At 40.9% G+C, this 25,257-nt stretch overlaps 1 protein-coding gene across 1 annotated transcript in view; it reads left to right on the forward strand.

Moving 5' to 3' along the window:
• GLP1R (glucagon like peptide 1 receptor) overlaps positions 1-25,257 on the forward strand; it is an 87,570-nt gene that overhangs the window by 56,802 nt on the left and 5,511 nt on the right. Inside the window, exons 6-12 of the mRNA XM_064446019.1 lie at positions 1,360-1,513; positions 3,101-3,260; positions 12,315-12,375; positions 16,583-16,652; positions 17,372-17,460; positions 21,689-21,827; positions 22,715-22,756. Of these exons, the coding sequence (XP_064302089.1) occupies positions 1,360-1,513; positions 3,101-3,260; positions 12,315-12,375; positions 16,583-16,652; positions 17,372-17,460; positions 21,689-21,827; positions 22,715-22,756 (715 nt within the window). The remainder of the gene's footprint in view (positions 1-1,359; positions 1,514-3,100; positions 3,261-12,314; positions 12,376-16,582; positions 16,653-17,371; positions 17,461-21,688; positions 21,828-22,714; positions 22,757-25,257) is intronic.

The raw sequence follows: 25,257 nt of genomic DNA on the forward strand, positions 1-25,257 counted from the left end.
TATCTCTAGTGTCCAATTTTGCATCCTCTGAAAAAAATACAAGAAAAAAGTCTAATTTCAGTGATGGAAGCTGAATTAGGCCCATAACTTCATGACTGAAATAATTTGAATAACTTGCATTGCCTGTAGCAGAAATACTCAGTAACTACTTGCAACCTATTTTCTTCAATTGGCTACTTTACATAATTTTTTCAATCAGATTTAAATGTGTAGCAGTTCTGAAGGGTAGCAACAAACAGATTTTGAGATAAAGAAAAATAAATATTAACCATAGGTAAGTTTTTTTAAATAAGCTGTGACTTGAGTGATGCAAAAAATTCTGACCTATGAAAAAAATAAGTTCTCCTTCCTCTCCAGTGCAAAACCAATAACTTTTAGACCAACTCTATTTTTCTACCCGAATTTATAGAGCATTAAAAATAAATATTTAAAGCAAAGTTCACTGAGACTCTTGCTGGAACAACTGCTGTTTATCATATGTTACCTGTATCTTTTAGCATCAAACAAGAATCACGCCTAAAACTCATTTGAAGCAAAGCGTGTACCCTTGCAGTGCTGGAAGAAAAATGTTAGCAGATAAGGCTGGTAAAACATTGGCATCGCTCTGTAGTTGGATGCCATTTACATGACTGTAGTTTCTTTTGCTATCCCTTAAATGCCTTAACATGCTCATTTTTGACAAGTAGCAATTTTATTGTCTTTGCAGCTGGCTGCTGAAATTGAAGAGGATTTTTTTCTTTGGGTTTTTGGTTTTGGTTGTTTTTTTCTTCCAATTCTGAATTCAGAGGTGAAAACTCTGTTCCCTTTAGTTCTACAGAAAGTATTTACAATTCCCCCAGGAGGCAATCTGAATACAGATTTTTTTATTTTTCTCTTGTTGTCAAAGCAGCAATTTACGGGTGGATTTTTTTTCGTTGTGGGTTTGAGCACAACCAGAAGCTGTACTGCACACCAGTTCCCAAGCCTTCCCAAGGTAAAACTGTGCAGTGACATTGGGGTCAATTCAAAGAGATTAGATTCAGCATTATGTGAAACCTGACTTTTTTAGTCCTTTTAGATATGTCTTCAGAAATAACTTTATTTTTACACTTTTGAAATTTAAAATATTTTTTTCCTTACGCGCTTATCTCCTTCCTTCCCCCAAACATTCTCACTCAGGGCTGGTTTTGAATAGCTTTTCCTTGATAGTGATTTATTCCCAAAGATAGTTTGAAATCCCTACAGTGATAATCAATTATGAGATTTCCTCTGGTACCTCCTGATTTCCAGCAGGGCTCATTTTTCCGTCCCTTAGTCCTATGTGTGATGCTGCAGCTTTTACATAGGTAGTGGATCATGACTGGTTGTTCATTTTTACAGGCATCTGCATTGCACAAGGAATTATATTCACCTGAACCTCTTCACCTCTTTCATCCTCCGCGCTATATCTGTCTTCATTAAAGACTCAGTGGTGAAGTGGATGTACAGCACAGCCACACAAGAACACCAGTGGGAAGGACTTATCTCCTTCCAGGTAGGGGAAGACACTGTGGTGATTCTCAGGATATTGGAGTCATCACTGTGGTGTGTCCTTGTGACAGCAGGTAATTTCACTTTGTACAATGAGGGTCATACAAAATGCTGTTCTTCAGTCCACAGAGTTTCTCTGAAACTTGTAGCACAATGTATGTGGTTGTAGTTGTGCCACCTTGGGCTTGGTAGATGCAAGTAGTTGATGCTATGGCATGTTTCTCTGCCCATGGGAAGTTTGCCCGTACTAGACTGAGGAAACATGAAGAGGTGGATTTTTTAATATATATAAAATTGTGCAGATCTTCCTCCTATGCTGCAGGCTCATTTCTTCTAGCAGTGAGAAGAGGGCATTCATTTCCCTAAGCCAGCACCTTTTCTGATGAGACCGTCCATCTTGTATAATGACCAAATTAGTTGGTCGTTCTTCGAGATCTCTATAATCTGTTAATGACGGAAAAAAGGGAAACATCTGATTAAAATGCAAATTTGAAAGCATTTAGAAAAGCTTTGGAGGAACAGGCTAATTAAATACTTCTAATCGAAGGGAGAAGATATACAACTCTTTTGTTGTATGAAAGCATGCCTTTCCCCCTTCAGATCTGGAATACAAAATGTACTTGAATCTTCAAAGGAAGGGATTTTCATTATTCGTATAGCTCTTGTGATTCTAGAGCATGGGTACAGTGTTTTGCGGCTGCAATACAGGGTTGGGGTCGTAAAGGGTATGTCTTCTGATGCATACTTGCTACTCATCCTTTTCTGACACTGTCTAAGGCTTAAGCACTAATACTGCTTAGTGAATCTCTTATGATGGTTGATATTTTTTTTCCCCTCATCTGCAATGTATCAATTGGCAGAAAACAACATTGTAATACATATCTTAAATGGTTTGGAAATGTTCGCATTGGATTGTCAGTAATTCCTTCCTTCCAGAAAAAACCTAGGCTTTATGCTTTCATATATGGTTTATCCGATAGTGGTTTCATCAGATCTGATGGATGTATTAGTTAGGTAACCAGGTTTCATACTAATCCAGATCCCTGCTGACCACCTCTCTGTGATTTACCAGCTAAGAGAGATTTTGCACTTAAATGTGATGTACTGGGCAATATTGCTGTTCCATCACAAATATTTTGCTTTGGAAAATAGTTATTTAGTAGTGCATTATAGGATGCACTATTTGCTCTTTAATAGAGAAATTCTCAGCTGCAGAATGGAATATCTGGAGAAGTGAAAAGATTCAGTGACTGCAGCTGGTACGCTACCTTTGATTTGCTCTTCTTTTCATTTTTGTGTTGTGCTTTTCAAATTGTAATCCATTGCTTATTGATGGACAATGCAGAACATGTACTTCTAATTTATTTTTTTTTTAAAAGGAGGAATGTTGTTGAAAGCATCTATCTGCGGTGTATAGCACCTATTACTGGCTTCTCTCCTTTCAGTACTCAAATGTGATTAATTTAGGAAAGATTTTTTTGAGGAGCAAGTAAGAGTAAGAGAGAGAACCGGTCTTCTGGTTTAGTATCTTTTTTTTTTTCTTCCTCAGCCCCTGTTGCATTCATTTGGGCTGTGTTTTGTTCTGTCACAGGAATCACTCAGCTGCCGTTTGGTCTTTGTGATGATGCAGTACTGTGTGGCTGCGAACTACTACTGGTTGCTGGTGGAAGGCATGTACCTGTACACACTGCTGGTACTTTCAGTCTTTTCTGAGCAGAGAATTTTTCGGCTTTATCTCTGCATTGGCTGGGGTAAGTTGATCTTTCTGTATGTCTGCCCGTGGCTGTGTGCACCGACAGATGGTATAGGAAAAAACATTGTGTGTCTAACATAGCGTTGCCCAGTTCAAGTCCTGCACTCTCCATTCCCTTTTTGTTCCTGATCCCTTATCTTGTTTGAGCTTGTCATGGTTTAGCCCCAGTCAGCAACCAAACACCATGCAGCCGCTCGCTCACTCCCCCCTGGTGGGACGGGGGAGAGAATCAGAAGAGTAAAAGTGAGGTAACTCATGGTTTGAGATAAAGACAGTTTAATAGGTAAAGCAAAAGCTGCGCGCGGAAGCAAAGCAGAACAAGGAATTCATTCACTACTTCCCACGGGCAGGCAGGTGTTCAGCCATCTCCAGGAAAGCAGGGCTCCATCACATGTAACAGGTACTTGGGAAGACAAATGCCATCACTCCAAATGTCCCCCCTTCCTTCTTCTTCCCCCAACTTTATATACTGAGCATGACGTCATATGGTATGGAATATCCCCTTGGTCGGTTTGGGTCAGCTGTCCCGGCTGTGTCCCCTCCCAGCTTGTTGTGCACCCGGCAGAGCACGGGGAGCTGAAAAAGTCCTTGACCAGTGTAAGTGCTACTTAACAACAACTAAAACATCTCCGCATTATCACCGCTGTTTCCAGCAAAAAAATCCAAAACATAGTCCCACACTAGCTACTACAAAGAAATTTAACTCTATCCCAGCTGAAACCAGGACAGAGCTGGAGGGTGCTGGGCCAGCACAGCTCCTGGATGCTTGCAGAGTCTGTGGGCTCATAACAGAGGGGCTGTGCAGCACCACAGAAACTCCCTAAATCAGTGTCAGGCGCATGGTACTTTTCCTGCAAGACATGAGCTTCCCAATACAAAAGCTGTGTGGGTGATTCCAGGTGAGTGCAGACTGCCCCACTTTACCTTCTGAAAGTTTCCTGTTACATTCAAAGGTGTGTTAACTACTTGTGGTGCAGAATAGCAATGATGCCTTGTATCTGGTCAAGGATAACAGTAAAGAAATGGTAGCAGCATGAGCTAGGGGGATGCAAAGGGGCTGATTATCAAGGGGCTGTTAGCAGGGAGTTGTCAGGTTGGTTATGTGGGCACAGCCGGTCAAGTTATGATTGTCGGGCGACAGAGTGGTCAGGGTGCATGTGCCATGGGTACATGTGTGCTGGAGATTAAAGACTGTGATGCCTTGAAATCAGTTGGTTAAGCCAGAGTTGCCTTCTGTAGAAATGCTAAAGCTTTGATTCTTTTACTGTTCAGTTAGCCTGAAAATATATTACTGTTCAGATTAATCCTATCTTTGGAAGGATATCCTGTGTGCTTTTATTGCATTCTCCCTGCTCCACTTTTGGTGGAAATCAGGTGACTTTTGGTAAGCAGAAAGTAAATCCAAGTAAATACTGCAAGTGCCTTCACAGATACTAGTTTGAACATTTAAATTGCTTTGACTGTCCTCCTCTCTCCATGGATTTGCCAACTGTGAATATTCTAGCAAATTAGTTCACTGGTAAAATGCATATAAATGGCTTACTGTGAATTACCCAATTCTACTGAACAGTGATATATGAGGAGGAGAGGCTTTCCAGCACGTTGATGGGAATAAATAAATGCAAATAATAGCAGTTCCCTGCTGCAGAGTTTTAGTTTAAAAAGTTCTATATCTTCCATTATTGCCTTTACACAGGACATGTAGTGAAAGCACCAGCATCTTGTGTAACATTTAAACTACATATGTTTCCATAATATTCTATGAATAGCCATACACTCATTTGAAAAAAAAATTATGGGGGAGCTATCCTGAAGCACTGACTGAGGTCATGAGAGGAAATGAAAAAGAAATTAGGACAAAATTATATCTAGCCAAATTCTGAGAGCACTGTGGTGTTTTGTAAGTAAGGGGATAGGATGATTTTCATCTGAATCATAAAATAGTTTGTGTTGGAAGGGACCTTTAGAGATCATCTAGTCAAACCCCCTGCAGTGATCAGGGATCACTTCTAGTTAGAAGTTCTAGTTCACTTCTAGTTAGTTTCTCTTGCAAAAGCAGGAGGCAGAAACATAAGATACTATTTTATTTTTGTTCTTGCTTTACAATGGAAGTTTTGCTACTGTATATTGAATTTCTGGAGGAGTTTGTGGAAATAAGTGGCAATGCCAGACCTTAGCACTGGATATATGGGTTTTATCCAAGCTTCCTGGAAAAGCTCTGCCCCACACCATTCAATCCTCATCTGTACAGTTTCTTGCTATTCCAGCCATGGCTGCATGTGCAACCCTTGCCAGTGATTCTCCATCTTCAAACACAGAAGATCTGCTATTTCAGTGCTCCCAGGTTAGTTATACTAGGTAATGGTTTCATGTCTAACAAGTGGAAAGAGATGAAGATTTTTTTTTCCGCTCTTGCTTCTTCAGTGGTGATTCCACTTTTCTTGGGTGCTCAGGTCCCTCACCAGGTGCCTTTCTGCTGTATGCCATGCTCCGAAGATTTTTTTTTTTTTTTTGAGCAGCATGATAGCCTTGGCGTAATGCTGAGGCTTCAGAGAGCCAGTAGGTTCCCATTTGAAATAGTTTTATCAACTGTAAAAATAAAGCTGGATCAAAAAGTAAATATCTGTTTGTTAGAGTTGGTTTGATACCCTGACCATTTGTTCTGTTAATGAATTGCCCTCTTACAGGATAATTTTTTAACTTGTTCATTACTTATTTATGTTTTAAAATTTCATGCATGTGATTCACAAACTTGGTATTAGTCAGTTCATGTTATTTCTTCTAATTATAACTGAACTTTGTGATCACTCACAGACCATATGGTATCGTTTTTGCTGTCTGAATAGCTTCTGCAGTCCCCCATGTGATCACATATGTTTGCACTTGTCCTTCTCTCAAATGTGCTATGAATAAAACTGTGGATTCTCCTCAAGGTTTTTGTCCACCTGAGTGTTTGCACATACTCTTGGTCATGATGTTTGCCCTGTTGTACTTCTTCCAAGGAACAACAGGTCTCAGGACAAAGAAGAAACTAGAGCAAATTATTTCCTCAGGTAATCCCAAGCAAAACTGTAATGTAAGGGCCAGCTTTCAAATACGTAGAAATGTTCCAATACCTATTTCTCTCCAAGCTTTTAAACTGCTATATTAAATAGTGCTATATTTTGTTATAACAGGGAGAAAAGTCCACATAAGTGTGTAAATTTTAAAAAAGTACTTATCCTATTTCATGTCTAACATGATCATCTCATCTCAATTTAAAATGTGGAAAGGGTGAACCTATTTTTCAAATAGGAATGTGTGAAAGATACCATGCTCAGTCTGTGTTTTCCTAGGAACAGTTAGCAGGCAGTGAGGAGTGTAAAGGAAAATGAATAAATATTTCCCAAATATATTTTTGGTATATGATAATTTCAGGACAGGTCTTAATGTTATTAGATGGTATTCCATTTAGTATCGGTTCAAAGGAGTAATTATTCTTCGCTGTTGAAGTGTTTTATAAGGGGAAGAATCTGTTTATTGTTATTGTACTTTGCAAAAGCTAGAAAAGACATAAAATCTTGATAGACCTAAGGAAACTAATGTAGTTTTACAAATTGGAAGTAATTTATATCGACATCATGTATATTGATGGGATTCTATAAACCTTCCTGATTACTTGTGAGGTAACTGTATTCCTGTAATGGCCACTTCCTTGCTGAGATTTCATGCCATAGTAGGCATTGAGATGGCAGTGTTAAATTTTTCCTATTTCATTTAACGTGGAAAATGTCTTGCTTACGTCGTCTTATTCTTTGTAAAAGCAGACTTTCATACATTTGTGTCAACCCTGAATTCCACGTATCTTACTGCAAAAACAATGGTTTATACCATTTTCAAAGCTGATTGGGTTGGGGGAGGAGCAGAAACACTAACAGCAGCAACAAACAAAATCCTTAATAGGCTAATGTCAGAGCAGGTAGATGAGTTGTTCCCTTCAGCCTGGAGGTCAGCACAACAGCAGCTAAACAGCATGTTGATTCAGATAGTCATTATCACTTGCAGGAAAAAAAAAAAACCAAACCTGTTGCTATACATTGCTGGTACCCGGTGCTTCCTTCCTCTGGCATAAGAGAAATCTTTGCCCACAGATCTCACCTTCTAGAGAGAACAAAACATTTGCAAAGGAAGGGGGGGAAGAAAAGAAGGTAACTACAGAGATCAAGATGATTACTTTTTTGGATTTGTTTTTGTCGGGATGTGCAGACTGCTCTTAATCAGGGTGTCCAGGACACCAACTCAGTGTTCATCGTGTCTGAGCCCAACTGAAGAGTCGTTGAACATGACACTGACTTCAAGCAGCTGTGTCAGTGCTGTACAAAGTAGTCTCCAGAGAAGAGCAGTTTATACTGTAATGCTGCTGTATGCATCTCTCAGCAGCTTTTAGTGGAAAAAGGACCTGTTCACATTCAGAAGCGGGTAGGAGGGAGGAATGTGGAAACAGCAATGTCCCACAGTGAATGCGTGTGACATCCAGGCAGGAAGAATAACAGGAGACAATTTTCAACATTAAAGGCTAAGAAGAAAACGTTAATAAAAAGCTAAACATCCTTTGAGCTTCTGTAGCAATTTTACACCCAGCTGCACTTGCAGCAGGGGAACTGCCGTAAAAAATAAATAACCCCCTTCCTTCCAAGCCTTGGCAATCCAAACTTTCTCTGAGGAAGAATACTTTGAGGGAATGAAGCTATTAAGGCAGGAAGCCTGGCCAGGGTGTCAAAATCTACATCCTGATTGCAAGGAGGATCTGACTGGAACAGAGCTAGTAAGAAGCCTTCCTTCTGAAGCCCAAGGTGGTCTCAGTGTAGCAACAGGATGCATTCATTGCACTAACCACTTCTTGTCTGTTTTCAAATGAAAACTGTTTTGGACCAGCATGTGAAATGGGTTTTGTGTGCAGACTGATCTTGGTAGGAAATGCATCTGTCAGGAGCTTCTCTTAATTCTCGTTACTTTTTGTCTTTCATGCTTTTCCTTTTTTAGAAAGAAAAACATTTCATCTTCTCACATCTTCAATACTCTTGCCCTTTCTATATCTAGTCATGTTTAATTATAACTTTTTTTGGTTCCTTATCATTCTTTTGGAATTCCAGAGTGATTCCCAATGACTTCTTGCATACATACATCAAGCAGTTGATCAAGTCCGGCCGTCCTGGATTGTTTCTGAGAGAAAGAGGAGGATTGGAGTTCTTCTAACAGCATTAGTGTCCTTCTGGTTTGTGTGCCTGATCATCTGAGTTGAACATCTCACCACATGGAAACCAGTATTGTCAGGTTACAGCTGAAGTATGAGCTTGTACACAAACTCCTTAGTCCTAAAATGCTGTATTCAGAATATGCCCTTATTTCAGGGTCTCGGCAGGGTGGCAGTGCTGTGGTCCTACAGAGACAAATTTGCTTCAGGAAGAATCTCTAAACTGCATGTGAGGACGAGGGGAGCCTCTCTTGCTCCTCATCCATCTTTCTCCCCAGAAATTGCCTTTATGTACAATGCAAAGCTAGAAATACTGTGTGTCTTCAAGACTGAAAACTTGCTTGCACATGGAGAAAAGGGAAAAACCAAAGGCAGTATTGAATAGCACCACCTGGTGACACCTTTCATGGTATCTGCTGCTTAGTGGACTCCAGAACAAGCCTGAGCTTTTCTGTTCTGTTACCAAAATATCTCAGAACCATTAAATGGAGAGACTGATTTCTACATGCTGTTACTAGGACATGGTAGCTTCCATTTGCAGCTCCATGAATTGCTCTCCTCTCTGCTCATGAGAGACAGTGGACCATTGCGAAAACATCAACAAACAGTGGTTCCTGTGCAGAATTTCTCACAGTTTTCTTCTCTTACCTACCCCATCCTGCTGTCATTCTGGATAATGCCTGGGTTTCCAACTTTTTTTTTTCCTTACTATGCAGACACCTGGCAGGGTGTAGAATATGTAAGCTAGAGTGAAAATAAGTAGGTCATTCTGCTTATTTATGCAGTGGGCTGTTAAGATGTTGATTTGGCAGTTCCATTACTTTCTCATCATCTGTAATATATATTATTATTGCAGCCTACAATTTAGATGCCCTGTCCTCTTTCATTTGAAGTTGGACTTCATTAGCTGAGCTGTCGGCACGCTTATTTCCTAGTACACTTGACAGATTTCATAATCACCGCGTAGTGTTAAAAGATTTTTGGTCAGTTATCAGCCTGCAAGAATTAGCATGGCAGAGGCTTATTATGAGCAGGCTGTTGCAGTTTCTGGCATCTTCAGCAGTGATGCAGTACAGACAAAAGCAGATGTTACCATTTCCAGAATTCAGGCACCTTTCTGCGTTCAGTTAATCTGGGAAAAGATGAATCTCAAAAGCTTTCTGTATTACAAAAGCAAAACCAGAAAGAGTTCAGCCTATATCTTAAATGGGTGCATATTTTTTTTTTCTCAGATATCTGGTATTCTTTGAATAGCAGCAGCAAAAGAAAGAGTTGTGGGACTGAAAGTCAGATGCACCAGAAGAGCTCTATGTTGGGAGCCCAGGACTGGAATAAAACGCTGATTCTGTTAATGAATGACAGTTTATTCAAGGAGCTGTATACAGTTCGCTTCCAGTGCTTGCTCAAGATAGCCAAATTTCTCTTGACCGAGTGAAGTAACCAGAATAATATTTGTATTTGTGCCAGTTAATACAGGTTAATTCAGTACCAAGATTGTAAATTAATCTATGGAGGGCCTCAGTTATCCTTGCAAACTACAGTTATTGCAGAGATGCTGCAGACTTGCTCTTTTGCTGTTGTGTATGACTTCTACAGTCTTCAGGTGGATTAGGGAATGTTCTTGGAGCAGTCTTCTCTTTATATCTTGACTAGGGATTTGGAAAATGGGATACATTCCCATCTGCTGAGAGTGCATCCCAGACAGTTTTCAGAGCCACCCATTTCTTAGGACAAAACTTTGTGTATTTGGTAGATTTTAGATAGTATCCATATAGAATTTGCACTGATGTTCAAAGCTTACATGTATGTGTTGCTCTGTTAAGTCTCGGTGTCTCAGATTAAAATGTGTGTTGTTAGTATAGCAAATAATGTGACTGGTGTTGCAACACCAAGGCACCAGGGGACTGCATCAGAAGTGGGAATGCGCAGAGGATGTTGAACAAGTCACCTTGTACATGCTGCCTATTAATTTGTATAATATTTTCATAGCAGGATGCTGATGCATTTCAATAATAGCCTCTCTCTATCTAGGCTTTTTTGAAATATAGTATTAATAACAGATTCTCAGTTCAAATGTCAGGTAATACAATTAAATTTGTGGACTTTTCTGGTGTATTCAGAAGACAGAGATCCACAAATCATTACCATCATCACTCAGTGTATCGGTTCCCTCCACTGACATACAGCCTCTGTGCTCTCAGTGTTCATGTCTTATCCTGTAAGTTTCATGATAAGATGGCTTAATTCTCAGCAAAGTCAAGAAAATAATAATTCGAGCTATAATTAGTTTCTATGAATCAAAGGCTCATTTGTGTTTGGAAGTGATTTGCAATGCGCCTGTTCTTAATATCTTATGCCACTATCAAAGCAGCACGGAGTTCTCGTAACTTTGCTCCCAAAATATTGTGTACCCTCAGTATCGGATACATCCATGGAACATGTTCAACCACTTGCCCCAATAATCTCTACTCAATTCATTGTCTTTTCTGCTATTCTAATTATTGGTATTTTTTCTTGCTGGTCTTTATTCTCTCTTTTGTCTTTTTCTTTAACTGATTAAGGAGAATAATCGGTCTTTCATGTCTGTAGTATTTAGCTGCTCTTATAACCGAGAATGAATACAGTACAACAATAGAGGATTTTACTGATAATACTCACTACAGATACTGCTTGTAGATTTCCAGACTGCAAGAGATCACTGTGGCTTCTGCTGTCAGGAGCTGTGTATTTGCCCTTACTGAGGCACACTGATGTTCTTATGGTCCTTTACCATATTAGTTCTTAAGAGTGCGATAACCAAGCACACTAAATGTTGCCCTTCCTATAAAATGTACATACAGCATTGGACACTGTCCAAGGAGGTACAGAGAGGAATTAGACCATCCTGATCCATCCTTGGGCAGAAATTCCTCACCCTGCTTGTTAAGTCTTAACCTGCTCTCCTTCCTAGTGGGCTTTTTTTGGCATTCCCTGTGCTGAGTATTGGTTGGGAGATGCACTTTAAACTTCGTTTTCAAGACCTAGGCATTTCATAAATGAAAGAAATTTATTTAAGAGCCTTTTACCTTGTCAAGCAAGTAATGACTGCCAGCTTATTTGGCTTTTCTCTCTTCCCTTTACACCCCAGATAAACTGACCAAGCGTAGCACATGCAGTGTCAGGTAAGCATAGGACCAAGCCTCTTTTCAAGACCAGATGCATCTGCTGTCTTTGCTGCAGCCACTCAAGTCCATGCCAGTTCCACAGTCCAAATGTGGGACTTCTCTGCGGGGGAGGCTGGAGCACACTCGCTATGTGTCATGTGCCCACACTCCCTTTTGCAGTCAGGGGTACGTGGGGCTGTGTGTTCTCCAGCCACAGTGCCAATAGACAGCCTGAGCGTCGTGCTGCCTGAATACAACATAGCTGACCCACAGGCAGAAATGCGGATGCAAAGATTTAGGTCAGAGTGCACTGTGCTCCTCTCTAGCATGAATATAGAGCCTAGCAGAGCTTCCAGAAACTTCATTCCCTTGGCCTCTCTGAAACTTTCCACAGAAAAGCTGGTGTATGCCAAGTATGTGGGTGATGGTCTGTTGTTGTTCGTTTTTCATGCCTGTTAGGAGCTAGGTGGGGGACCAGGCAAAATGAGTTACATGTATTAATCACTTGTAGGTTAGATTCCTCCTCCCACCATTGACAGCTGTCAGTGCTGGGTAGGAGCTGCAACCCTGCCACCAGTTGATTATGTTGCTGATCATTATGTGGGGGGGTTTGCCCTTCTCTCTGCTTTTCCCTGTCTCTTGGTGTCAGTGTCAACCTTGTCTCCTCTCTTCCCAGGTGTGCCAATGCTGTTTGTTATCCTCTGGGGAACTGTCAAGTACCTTTATGAAGATGAGGGGTTGGTTTAGTTCTGATTTTTGTAGCTATCTCATTTGTGTTGTATATGTGCATCAGCAGGTCATTGTTTGCTTTCTGTTTGGTGTGGTTTGCCTTGGCAATGTGCTGAAACCTCACATAATAGCTTCTGTTTTGTCTGAAGGTCTTGCATAACATTTCAGAATGGAGCATATGTTTCTTTCTGATCAGAATTTTCTGCATGTCTGAATGAATCTATCCTTTTGCAGGTCAAGGAAAGGTATGTTTTGTTCTTCTGTAGTTACAGTGTCAACAGTAGCAGTCATCATACCCAACCAAGACCACTCCTGATACTGTGCCTTTGGCAGTAGCCTTTACAGTTAGCTTCAGAGGAAGGCAAAAACCTCCCACAGGATTCTGCCTGTGATTTGTAGTGGTTAGCTTATGCCTAGCAGCAGAGATGTGATTGCCTGTTCTTGTTTAAGCTTCCATTATTTAGATTCTCTTAAAATAAAGGCACATTCTCTGTCTGCTCATGTTAGTCTTGCTGAAGTCAACTATACCACACACAAGACTGCTGCAAAACACAAAATACTTTTCATCGAGTTTTACTGTAGTGGCTGTTCTGGAAAATTGCTTTATATATGCTGTATGTACAAAATAGCATTGTAGGTATTGTGGGGGGGTTTTTTAAGCAAACAAAAAAACCCACAAACAAACAAACAAAACACTGCAACAAACCAAGATGGAGGAAAGTGGCAGTGACTGCCTGGAAATATTCGGGTAGCTTTCTTTGCAATGAAATAAATAACATTATACTATTTCCTTTTTATTTTAAATGTACTGTTTATTGGGTCTTCCTTTTAGTTTTCAAACAACCCAGCCACCACTTTTGTAGAGTGCCCCCCCTTTTTCCTTTTTTTATTTTCTTCCTTCCCCGAGACACAATCTCTCGATGCTGCAATGTGAAAATTCAGCACAGTCAGAGCCACCCCAGACTTTTTTCTAGCGTTCATGAGTACTAAGAACTGGCTTTTTTTAGTGTCTTTCATAGTACTGAACCAGTTCAGTCAAAGCTGCCTTTTCTGGCTTACACAATGATAGGATTTTCTGACTTTCCTTTTCAAGGTTGACCTGATAATATTCTGTAGCAAGATTGTGACCGTTCTGGTGTATTGCAAGTTTTGTTGAAATTATCAGAATAGGTATAGAGAACATGCGGCCTCTGAACAGGCGATGTTCCTTGGGCATATCTTCCCACTGATGTACAAAATGTATTCAAAGTGTTCATGCTGAGCCTCCTATATTATGTGGTGCTCAGAGCTGATTTATGTTTCCTATTAAGGAAAACTCTCACTCACTGCCTTCAGCAGACCTTAAAAGGGGCAATTTTACACTTTATTGAATTTTCTAAATCTTGTATAAATATTTGTAAAATATAGCAATAAATAACCACGTGCAGCGGCTTCTCTGAAAGGCAAGATTTCTGTGCCTTTGGCGAGCATTTGCTGGAGCAGCCAGGGATATCTTTCATGCTGTTTGCCATAGCGCTGTCACCATGGATGTGCAGCAGGCTTTAAATTTCATTTGTGACTTAACTGCTTCCCTGGCTATGAGGAATAACTGGAAGTAAATGTGGTCAGGGCTGGGAACTTGAGGCAATGCTATGAACATAGCCATTTGAATGAAGGACTGAAGCCTGCAAGACTTACTTGCAGGCTGGCTTCTTCTTTCCTTACGTGTACAAGCATAAACTCCTTTAGACATCAGTTACTGTTTTAAAAAGTGAGCTACTGAAAAAGACTTTGTCTAGATTACAAATAAAATTGAAGGCAAGCTGTGCTCTTTAGTTATTAGGTTGTACCTAAAATGCTGATATGCTGATACTTACAGATCTTTGTTTCTATCTGCAATTAATTATGGGAGCAAGACAGCCAGTCTACAATCTTTTTAAAGAATGGAGCCATTCAGCTGTACCTCTTCAAAGTAAAAATTCAGTGTTTTCCTTTTTGCAAAAATGACGAGCAGGTTGGTAAGCAAAGGCAGAAACTTCTCAGCAGCATTTTTTTCACTGGACCAGTTCTCCATTCACAGCTCTCAGGCTATTAGTTGCCAAGCATCTTCTGAGTGGTGCTGAGCAAACTGCACGGATAGATCCCAAACACAATAGATGTTGGTGTATTTATGAGTGTGGCGATCCCAGAAAGCACAAATGGACAAGAAATGTACAAATCTATCAATTCTATTTTCTGGACACTTTAATAGCCATGACACTTTAATTGGGCTGTAATGGTGTTTTTATTGCATGTATTTGTATAAACTTAGGAGTAGCTAAAACTGCTCTGTGCCACAGGAAGCAAATTAATACACACAGAAATGTAGCAGAGTTAATGTAAAGAATCATTTCTCAGCCTCTGGCATTATCAGGAAATTTTAAAATTGCCTCTGCTTCCACTGCAGCTAGTCAGAAAATTAGAACTCCACTTCCAGCCATGTCTCTTATCCCAACAGTCTTGAGGGATTCAAATAAAATTAATTTTAAAGGCTCCATGAGGCTGGCTCCCAGTCACACGTACCAATTAAGAAGTTCTGTGACTCAGATTTCAGATTCTAGCTCAGGTACGCTGACTGCACACAATATGTACACCTTTTTTTTCCAGTATCTAAAATACAATTGAATTGTAGGCTCTGGAGCTGCTGGTTGCAATAATATGCTTGTTATATGCATTAAACTGAAATTGAAAGGAAAAATGAAATCCTGAGCCCTTCTTGGGCTTGTAGTACCTGCAAGGAAATATGGAATGGCCACAGCCAAGCTGCTTCACTTTCCTCTCTAGTATGTGAGCGCATGTGGGTGTGGTGTTGAGCATGGATCCCTACCATGTGCTGCGTGGTTTGCAAGTTTCCCTTAAGTGGACTGTCCCATTTCAAGGTTGGGAACAGTTTACACTCCACCAACATCAACATCGCCCAAGCCGAAGTTTCACAGACCTGATAAGAAACCCTAAGGAAAATTAAGTATATGTATGTTTTGGCAGATGATATTTGGAGATTAAGAAAATCTTGTTCTGTGAAGGAACCTATGTTTTCCGTAGCACTGTTTCATAGTTTTTGTTTCACAGCCTGTGTAGCTCAGAAACCTGCTGGCTTTACTGACAACTGTTGCTTTTGTGTAATGCTGAGCAATATGGCAGGAGGCTAACGAAGTTATTTCATAGAAATATTAAGAATGCTGTTGCTGCAGCAACAAGTGAAATGGCACGTGAACACTGCCCCAACACCTGGGCCATTGTGCACACACATGGCCCACCGTACAGCTGGCTGTGAGCTGGGTGGGACTTAAAAGAACTAGATATACAAACCCTGCAGTGTAAAGTTCACTCTGAACCAGTGATCCCAAACTGTGGCTTCCAGGCATCACTTTTCTTATCGTTCTCCAGTGTTGCTCAAGGACACAGGAATTTAAAAAGACCACATGAGACTTAAGGGGGAAATTAAGTATTATATTTTCTGCAGCACGTTACTTACTTGGCACAGGGCTCAGCGAGCCAACAAAAGCTGGGAACTATTGCTCCCATCTTTGATTTTACTGGCTTATAACTTTTAAAACTCCCTTTGGGCCTGAAACCTGTACATATATGCTGAAGGAACTGGAGTTTTCTGTCTTAATTGTTTTATCCTGGTTGAAATTTGTAGGCCCTTTTTGAAAATAACAAATAAAATAGATGACTGATCTAAATATTGGTATGAGAAAAGTGGTGGTGGGTAATGGAATAAAGAACTAACAAACGGTTAAATAATATGACCTGATGTTGAAGGCTGAAGAGTAATAAAAAATAATGCAGAAAGAGGAGGATAGGAACCACACAGGAGAGGTCTGACTCAAACAGATTTCCCCCCCTTCTCCTTTGAGCCACATGACAAATTTGACCTTGGTTTTAATGGAGTAAATCTTCACAATTAACTGATGATAATTCATAGCAAATTGTGGAGGAGAGCTAGCCATTAGTGGGCATGAAAGGCCGGTGAGTAGTATCCAGCTGGATTATGATAGCTGCAATAGTACAAAGCATTCAGTGTTTCTAAGAAGCAACTGCATCTGTTTCCATGTCAGCATGATGTGCTTTCCTGGTATCTAGTCCTCAGTATTGTTTTCCATCTGCGTTGCTGTGACAGAATGAAAAGTAGGATATTTTAGTAATGTACTGAAACTTTTTCTTCTTGTCTCCTTCTTTTTGCCATCTTCCTAGTTGCTGGACCAGAAACTATAACATGAATTACTGGTTGATCATCAGACTGCCCATTCTCATCGCTATTGGGGTGAGTGGGGCATGTGCAGCGAGCTGGCAGATTTCTGTGAGAACGGGACATGACATAGTACAAAGAGCAGATGTGCACATGGCTGTTGTGCATGTCCAAAGGCTAATAACCTTTGAGGGTATTGACATTTTCACTTGGAAATGAGGTTTTATGAAACCAAATTGGTTTCTGTCACTGGAATTCCTGACTAGCATTTTGTTTGTTTAATTTGGCCACATGCTGTCACGTTGTAGTGGCAGCACAGTAACAAAACAGCATGCTGCAACAATCCAGTTAACTCCCTTGTGTGCAGAACACTATGGCAGGTAGTATGGGGAGATAGAAGATAATATTCCAGGTACTGGGCTACAGAAGAGCAACAAATCGTGCAGCATTGTGCAGAAATGCCACATTCTGCATCCACAACACTGGGTGTCAGTCTCAGCATCCAGACAAGGCAAACTGGACAGCCCACACCTTTACTGTGTCTCACTTCCCCAAGATGCAGGTAAGCTCCCCTGCTTTTAGTGAACTGTTTGTGTTTTCAAAGGTGACTTGTGCACTCACAGGGGATGTATTTAGAGCACAATTCCTTAGCAAGGAGTTGAGTTCTGTGGTAAATTCTGCAGCTGCGGAGTTGTAGGATGCACGGGGACCAATACATGCATACACATGCTTTTTGAACACTTACGCACCTGTGTTTCTTGATGGTGATTTAAATCCTTCTTTCATTTCTCCAGGTAAATTTCCTGATCTTTATCAGAGTTATATGCATCATAATCTCCAAACTACAGGCTAACTTGATGTGCAAAACTGACATAAAATGCAGGTATGTCCTATGGCGGTCTGACACTTTTTGTGCCCATCAAAGTGGAAGCAGACAAGGAGGTACATGAAAGGACTGGATTGACAAAGGTATTTAAAGCTCACAGGCCTTGAGTAATGCACATGTGTGGTGTCACACACTGGCGTGACTGCTTGGACAGTCAGTCCCCAGAAAAGCTTCCTGGTGAAGCCAGGGCAGGTGTTACACCTGAGTTATAGATAAACAGAAAGCTTGATCTCTGAGTTCGTCACTTTAGTCTTCCGTAATACTGGATGAATATTAATCAAACACATATTTTTTAAAATACTTGCAACACATGCAAGTATTGGATGTTAAGGTCATTGAATGCATCCAGAGGAGGGCAATAAAACTGGTGAAAGGGCTGGAAGGAATGTCCTCTGAGGAGCAGCTAAGGAGTTTGGGCTTATCTAGTTCAGAGAAAAGGAGTTTGAGGGGTGACCTCCTTGCTCTCTGCGGCTTCCTGAGGAGGGGAAGTGGAGAGGGAGGTGCGGATCTCTTCTCCCTGGTATCCAGTGACAGGATGCGTGGGAATGGTTCAAAGCTGCGCTGGGGAGGCTCAGACTGGACATTAGGAGAGAGCGGTCAGACACTGGAACAGGCTTCCTAGAGAGGTGGTCAATGCCCCAAGCCTGTCAGTGTTTAAGAGGCATTTGGTCAATGCCCTTAATAACATGCTTTAGGTTTTGGTCAGGCCTGAAGTGATCAGGAAGTTGCACTAAATAATCATTGTAGGTCCCTTTCAACTGAAATATCCTATCCTATTCTAATTTGAAAAAAAAATTACGAGTGATAGAAATAAAAGCTTTAACTTCAATGAAGATAAAGGTGGGTTATTTTGGGTGTTGCTCCTTGTTCTTCTTGCCAGTTGTTATTGGGACAAACTTTCAACCTTGAATGCATAGGATATTTCAAGAGAGATTATCACAGAAAGGTTCAATTTTTATTTTGCAGGCTTCACCCTGTCCATGTCTGTATTCTTCGTGTTATTTAATCACCTTGCTAAGATTCATGGTCACATCCTTCATTTCTGCATCTTGGAGGGTAGTTTTGTATTGCAGTCTGAAAAATAACGTAGAAATAACAAGTTAGCTGTTGAATTAACCCGTGTGGAGCTACATGCTGTGGTAGCTGGACTGCTTCTGGAGGATGACTTAGTTTGAAGTTGGGTATTTCAATGCTGCAGCCTTCTAAGCTAGACATGGTGTGTATTTTGGTGTATCCTCATCAGAGTATAGAGTTGCCTTGTATGTTGCCCACCTTCTTTATCAAACGTGACATTTTGGAAATCCTAATGCATGTGTAGAGCTCAAAGCAGAGAAGGGGACTCATTTGAATGAGCTGTAGGCTTTGCTTTTGTGCCTACGGTTTTTTTTCATATATGTGACCTTTATTGCTAGGGTAAAATTTGTGGTCATGCAAGGGGTGGGGGGGAGGTCCAATTCTGGTGGCTTGAAGCCATTTAGAAGTCTGACTGTAAATTTACCATGTCAAGGGAGAAAGCCCTTGCCCTCATGACTTCTGCAAGCAGCAGGAAGGTTTGATGCAGGTGAGCCATTTATCAGAGGTGCATGTTCATTCACTTCTTCATGTTGCATGTTCAAAAATCTGCTGTGTAAACAGAAAGGCTTTATCAGAAGAGGATTTACCCAGCAACAGACCCTCCTTCACTGATGAAGACTATAGTCTTGGTGGTCTGTCAGGAGGTTGGTGGTTATAGCCAGAAGGTTTGGCAGAGTCTTTTACCCAAGAGTTCAGCTCGTTGGTGTGCTTCTGATGATAACACGACCAGTAGTAAGAGATTCCTGTATCAGAATTTCCATCCCCCCCTTCATTTCTGTTCATAGACACTGGAAAAGATTTTGGGTGGAGGGGACACAGAACTGCTATGTTGGTATATGTTATTTTAAACAAGGACCGGTCTAGGTGCCCTAGAAAGTCACTAGCTTAGATACATTTGTGTATAGAAAGGAGAAAAGTGTTTTGCTCTCAGTCCAGTCTTTCCTTCAGTTCTCTGCTGTGCGTATTCATTTGACAAAGAGAGCGAGCTCACTGTTCAGTATGGCAGCAAATCCCTTTTCTCTCCAGAATGACTGGAGTTGCGGAGAAACTTCTCCCCTTGCTCAGGGAAATTATTTTCTTTAGGGAGGTCTTAATTTCCCAGGAAACCTTTTCATGGGATTTTGCATGGCGTCCTGTTTAAGGGAGCATTCTCCATCTATCCCATCTAGAACAATTAGCATTCATTAAATAAGCTAGGGGATTGCTGTACACCTACACAACTCCCCTTTTCTACCCAGACGGTGTCTCCAGAGCCAACTCAGTGCCAGTCTCCTGCTTCTACCTCCATCTCAGGCAGGTGGTGGTGGGAGAGAGCCTCCATCACAAGACTTGCCCTTAAGCTGCATATTTAAACAAGTCCCCTAATGCAATGGTCCAATTAGGTCCACTAAGGATCTGCATTTCTGCTTACCTGTATGTGTAAACTGTTTAATTTCAGCGGTTGCTTTGATTTACCGCACCTCAGTCCTTGTGTATCAAGGACATTGGCAGGCCAGTGGGTGGGCTGACAGGAGCCTTGCGCTTGGTATGTAATAACTCCATGCAGCTGTACAGGATGGGCACTGACTGGGGAGAAGGCAACTTTACAGAAGACCCAGGGATGCTGGAGGACAACAGGTTGAACATGATTCAGCAGTGTGCCCTGTGACAGCATAGGCTGACCGCATGCTGGGCTGCACTAGCAAAGATATAGCCAGAAGGTCAGGGGAAGTGACCAATCCCCTCCATTTAGCATTTGTGAGACTGCTTCTGGTGTCCAGGTTGAGGCTCCCCAGCACAAGAAAAAGACATTGTGTCCTGTCCCTCCAACCCCATAGGACTTGCATCAGTTTTGCACCAAGCTAGGTCAGGGGCTGGACCAGGTGACATAGGAGGTGCTGAAAACTGGGTTTAGTCAGTCTGGAGAACAGAAGACTAAGCAAGGATTTAACTGCAATCGTCAGCTACCTAATGGTGGTTATACAAAATATGGAGCTGGAGTCGTTTTGGAGGTGCACAGTGAAAGAACAGGGGTCAGAGGTCACAAGTTATAGTGAGAGAAATTCAAATTGCATGTCAGAGGTGAAGAAAAATTCACAGTGAGAGTGGTCTGATACTGGAACAGAGGTCCAGAGGCACTGTGGAGGACCTTGGAGACATTCAAAACTTGGCTGGACATAGCCCTGAGTAACCTGCTGTGAATTGGAGTTGGACCAGAGACTTCTGAAGGTCCCTTTCAGCCTGAATGATTACATGATTCAGAATAGCAGCCAACAGCCCTAGGGCACACAAGATCTACTAAGTACTGGCAGCCCTGCTAGTTGAGTGATTTTTTTTTTTTTTATCTACTGAATTGTCTCAAGACAGGTTGTTGTGAGATGTTGATAGGTTCTGTGGCCCAGGATAGCCCTATAAACTCCCACATGAGGCTCAGGCATCTTTCATTATCCTGTTGGGTGGCTAGCACGTGTATCTGTGAAAAGAGAGTTAAGGACCATTCTTGTGAATGCTTTCCTGTGGTCAGATGCCTGAGCATTGCTCTCTCACATATGAAAAATGTTTTATTTCAGGCTGGTTTGTCTTTTTTTCCTTTGCTAGCTGTGCCTTTGAACTTGCCATTTAAATCATGGAGTTGTCACTCACTCTAAGATAGTTTAACTGCTTTTACAAGCTATTCTGCAGTTATGGTTAGTTACAATGTTTTGAAGATTTAACACACCACAGCAGTGAGAAGTAATAGCAAGTACTCCTCCCTTTGCCAAGGTATTTTAAAAGAATCCAATTATTGATAGATTATTTCTTTCAGGCCATTAACAGGGTAGGTTTTGGTCATCTTTCCCACTTACAGATGGTGAAAAGGATACACAAGAAGACATGTAAGGTACAAGAAAGCACGTGGCCTCCTCCTGAATTTGGAAGATTTTCCAGGTGAAATACAGCCAGTAGCTGAACACAGAGCTGTGCTCTCAGCAGTAAGTGGTCTGCAGTGGAGGTTATTGTGAGGACTTTTTTTTTTCCTGCAGCTTCTGCAGGAGGTGGAGCAGCGACTTCCCAAAGTTGACAGTGTGTCAGAAGCAGAATGCAGAAACAGTGACTCCCAGTTATCATTGGGGTCAACAGTGATCTACTCAGTGGCATTGTTGGTTTTTTTTTTCTTTCTTTGTGATCTTAGGCTGGCCAAATCTACGCTGACTCTAATCCCACTGCTGGGGACCCATGAGGTCATCTTTGCCTTTATTACCGATGAACATGCCAGAGGGATGCTGCGCTTTGTGAAGCTTTTTACTGAACTCTCCTTTGCTTCTTTCCAGGTAGCACTCACACTGTGCCCATGCGGATAAGATATTTTTTAACTGCTGTTTGGGGACCTGCTTTTTCTCATTCATTGCATGTTCCCTGTTCTTTATATTTCTCAATTTATTAACATTGGATATTGCAGGATTGTGACAGTGGAAGAGAAAGTATGAGGACTAATTTTTAATAGCCAACCTAAATGTTAGTGTCACATACTGTTATTTTCAATGTCTTAAATTTATCACAGTAAACTGCTATTCCTATCCACATATTAATATCTACTTCCTATGGGGCACCTCAGTGCAATAACAAAATTGTCTGTGATTTCCTGTAATTGTATAATGGCATTGCTGAAAGCAAATTTTGTGTTTTCTACAGTGGCTTTGGTACTCTTTGGAAAATCTGTGTGAGAGGTAGCTGTCTACAGCTGTAACTGCATGTGAGGAGGTTTACTGTGATTTTTATTTAGCTGTTGCCTTAGGTAATGCCATTTCAAAAGAATCTCCTTGTCTAAGGGAATCATTATTCTGCTAGTTTCCCTGCTCACCCACTCATTCCCTGTTTATCAAGCACAGAGCTGTATTTAAGATCACTCTGAATTGCACATTTCTGAAGGGTTTATAACTTGAAACCAGGCAAGGAAGGAGGAGGCGAAAGTAATCTTTAGAAAAAAAGAACAGGTTGAAGAAAGCAGTAACTTCTTTTTTCCTAAGACTGTGTGCTTTGAGACATAGTTTGGTCAAATCTCTCCTCTGCCATCAGAGTTGGCAGGGACCACATATTGTCTTTGTCTGTCAGTTTTATGAGACGTGGCAGTGTGGAGCCTCTAGCCCTCTGCAAGTTTGCTTGGAAAAGCAAGGGAACTGCTCTGCTCACCGCTCTTCTGTTTTTTTGTTGATTTCAGGGGCTGATGGTTGCAATTCTCTACTGTTTCATCAATAATGAGGTAAGAGAGACACTAGTTGTTCCAATTTGCCTTATCAGCATCCACTACAGGAAAAAGGAAATTGAAAATGGTCTTTAACTGCTAAATTTTCCTTGTTCATGGCTTTTACTTTTTTTACAGACCCTCCTCTGTACAGCTACACAGGATAACTCCTCAGACAAATGTTGTTGGAAGGAATTCAGGCTGTATAATTTAGGGCCACTATTGGTAGGCATGAAATCTTGCAAGTTGTCTCGCTCACAGTTGTATAGTTTGCACTGCTGGAGCTTTTCTTTTATTAAGAATTAGAGCTGCTCTTCTTAATCTGTCTCATAGTGCTTCTTATTTGCTTCTTTTGGTGAATGTGGGAGTAAAACCTGTTTTATTCTGAGAACTGAGCTCAGCTGGCTGGTGAGGTTGGAGAGTGCTCTTGGCTGATGTCAGTAGTTTGGTTTCGTTTGGTTTCCCTGTGGCCCAGCTACTTGAAGACATTATCACACGTTCATTCAAACTGAACTTCATGGAGTGGAGAGCTCTCCCACAGGCCCAGAAGTAATGTAGCTAGGGCTTTGAGTTAATTGATTGCACTGAATCCCAGTGTGTTGGGGAAAGGAGTATTGTTCTGTTTCGGTATTGCAGGAATCTCTCATGTTACCTTTTAAGTGATCATTATTCTTCATTCATTTAGCAGCCAGTTTTGCAAGGAAAGCAAATACTACTAATTTGGCAGCACATTAAGTTTAATGCACATCAGTGTGTTTTACACTCATGCTAAATCCACTTTTAAACGTGACACGGTAATTCAGGATCACCTATTGAGAGATAGGCATCATCAAGGAGTTGGAATCAATGGAAAAATGTTCTACTTGTGTCATTATGGCCAGGCTGGAGTCAACAGAAAAGCAGCAGGCATCCTGAATTAAGCCCTGCAGGAGACTGTTCGCTTTTGTAGCTTGTGGGTAAGATTTTGTTTAAGTGAATATGTTAATTGTACTGCTTACGACAGTCAGAGGTGGGTAGCGGCAGGCTTTGCTCAAGCATGAATTAGAGAATATTTCTTTCAAATCCCTCGTACACCTTTAATGGGTGTACTTTAATCCTGAAATGCAGCACCGTCTGCTGGTGGATCGTGTATTTCTTTTTATTCACTTTGGCCTTTGCTCTTGGCAGCTGCAGCCAAGCCTCTCGTGAGTAATGCCCAGTGATTTCCTCCATGTGATACAAGGGCAAAGTTACATCATAGTCCAAACTTTATTACAAACTCTGAAACAGGTAAGCTTGTTTCATTTGAGGGAACTTACTGTGAAGTAGCCTACCTGCATTTTTAAGAGGTCCTCCAAATCTCTTGTTGCTGTAGTTCTCTTGCCTTTGTAATGTCATTTGTAAAATCTAACCAGAATGTACTCAGCTTCACAGAAAGCTGACAGATAATCTAAGATTAATTATTTTGTTTGTTCCAACTCTTGTTAAAAGAAGGGAGAAGGATTTTGTCAAGCCCAGTCATCGGCATCCATAAAATAAATCCATGTAAAGAGTTTGATTAGGTTAAGTGTCTTCTATTTCTTTCCTAAATTATATGAGATTTTTTTCCTAATCCAAATGAGGAACTGGTTGTTTTTCTGACAGACTATATGTGCCTAAAGACTATCCTTGTCTGCAATATGGTCTATATTTTTATTTTTGTCTATGACTCATTGACTCCTTTTCGTTTTCCTTAACCATACAGAATGAAAGTTTTTTGCAAGTGCTTGTACCAGATCAAGAGTAGAAATGAAGCTAGAAACAATATTAATGTATTTTTGTATTATCTACTTATGGAAAAAATATTAAAATATATTCATATTTCAGTCAAATATCACCTGATATTCTGGATTTTCTCTGCTGCTCTGAAGTCAACAGCAGGGTCTCATCACGTTGCCTGTTATTACCAATGGTCTTTGCAAAATAAGCCAGGCCTAATAAAACCAGTTTTTCTGCAGTTAGTGTTGCTTTCTGAAATAAATATTCTAAACCATAGAGATGCTGCTCTTTCCACCAGAATTAGTTTAAGCTGGTTCAGGTTTCATTCTCTGTGGGCTTGCTTCTCCTTTTTGCCTCCTTCCTATCACAATGGAAGCACGCTTCACTCTCTTTTAACTTACTCCAGGAGTAGGGTAGACTGACTCCAGGACTCCTAAATTTTTTTTTAATTACTGCCCAATCTTCCCTTTTTAGTCTCATTTGTTTTCATTCTCTGTACAGACTATCCATTGAACTCCTCCACCAGCTCCATTCCATCTCGTTTCATACCTACTTTCCTTTCACTATGATTTGTTGAGATTTTTTTCCAAAATCTAACTTTTTTGTAGTCTGATTCCAGATCCATTGCCGCACTCTGTGCATCCTTGCGCATTAGCTGCATTAAGCTCAATCAGCTGCTCTCTGTGAGAAGTCTTCTCGACCTTTAACCTCCATGACCATCTTTTCCAAGTTCTCATACCTCTTCCCTTTCTCTTTCAAAATACTCTACAGGAAAGTTTTCC

Source organism: Phalacrocorax carbo, chromosome 3 (assembly GCF_963921805.1).
Source record: "Phalacrocorax carbo chromosome 3, bPhaCar2.1, whole genome shotgun sequence".
Lineage (NCBI taxonomy): Eukaryota > Metazoa > Chordata > Aves > Suliformes > Phalacrocoracidae > Phalacrocorax > Phalacrocorax carbo.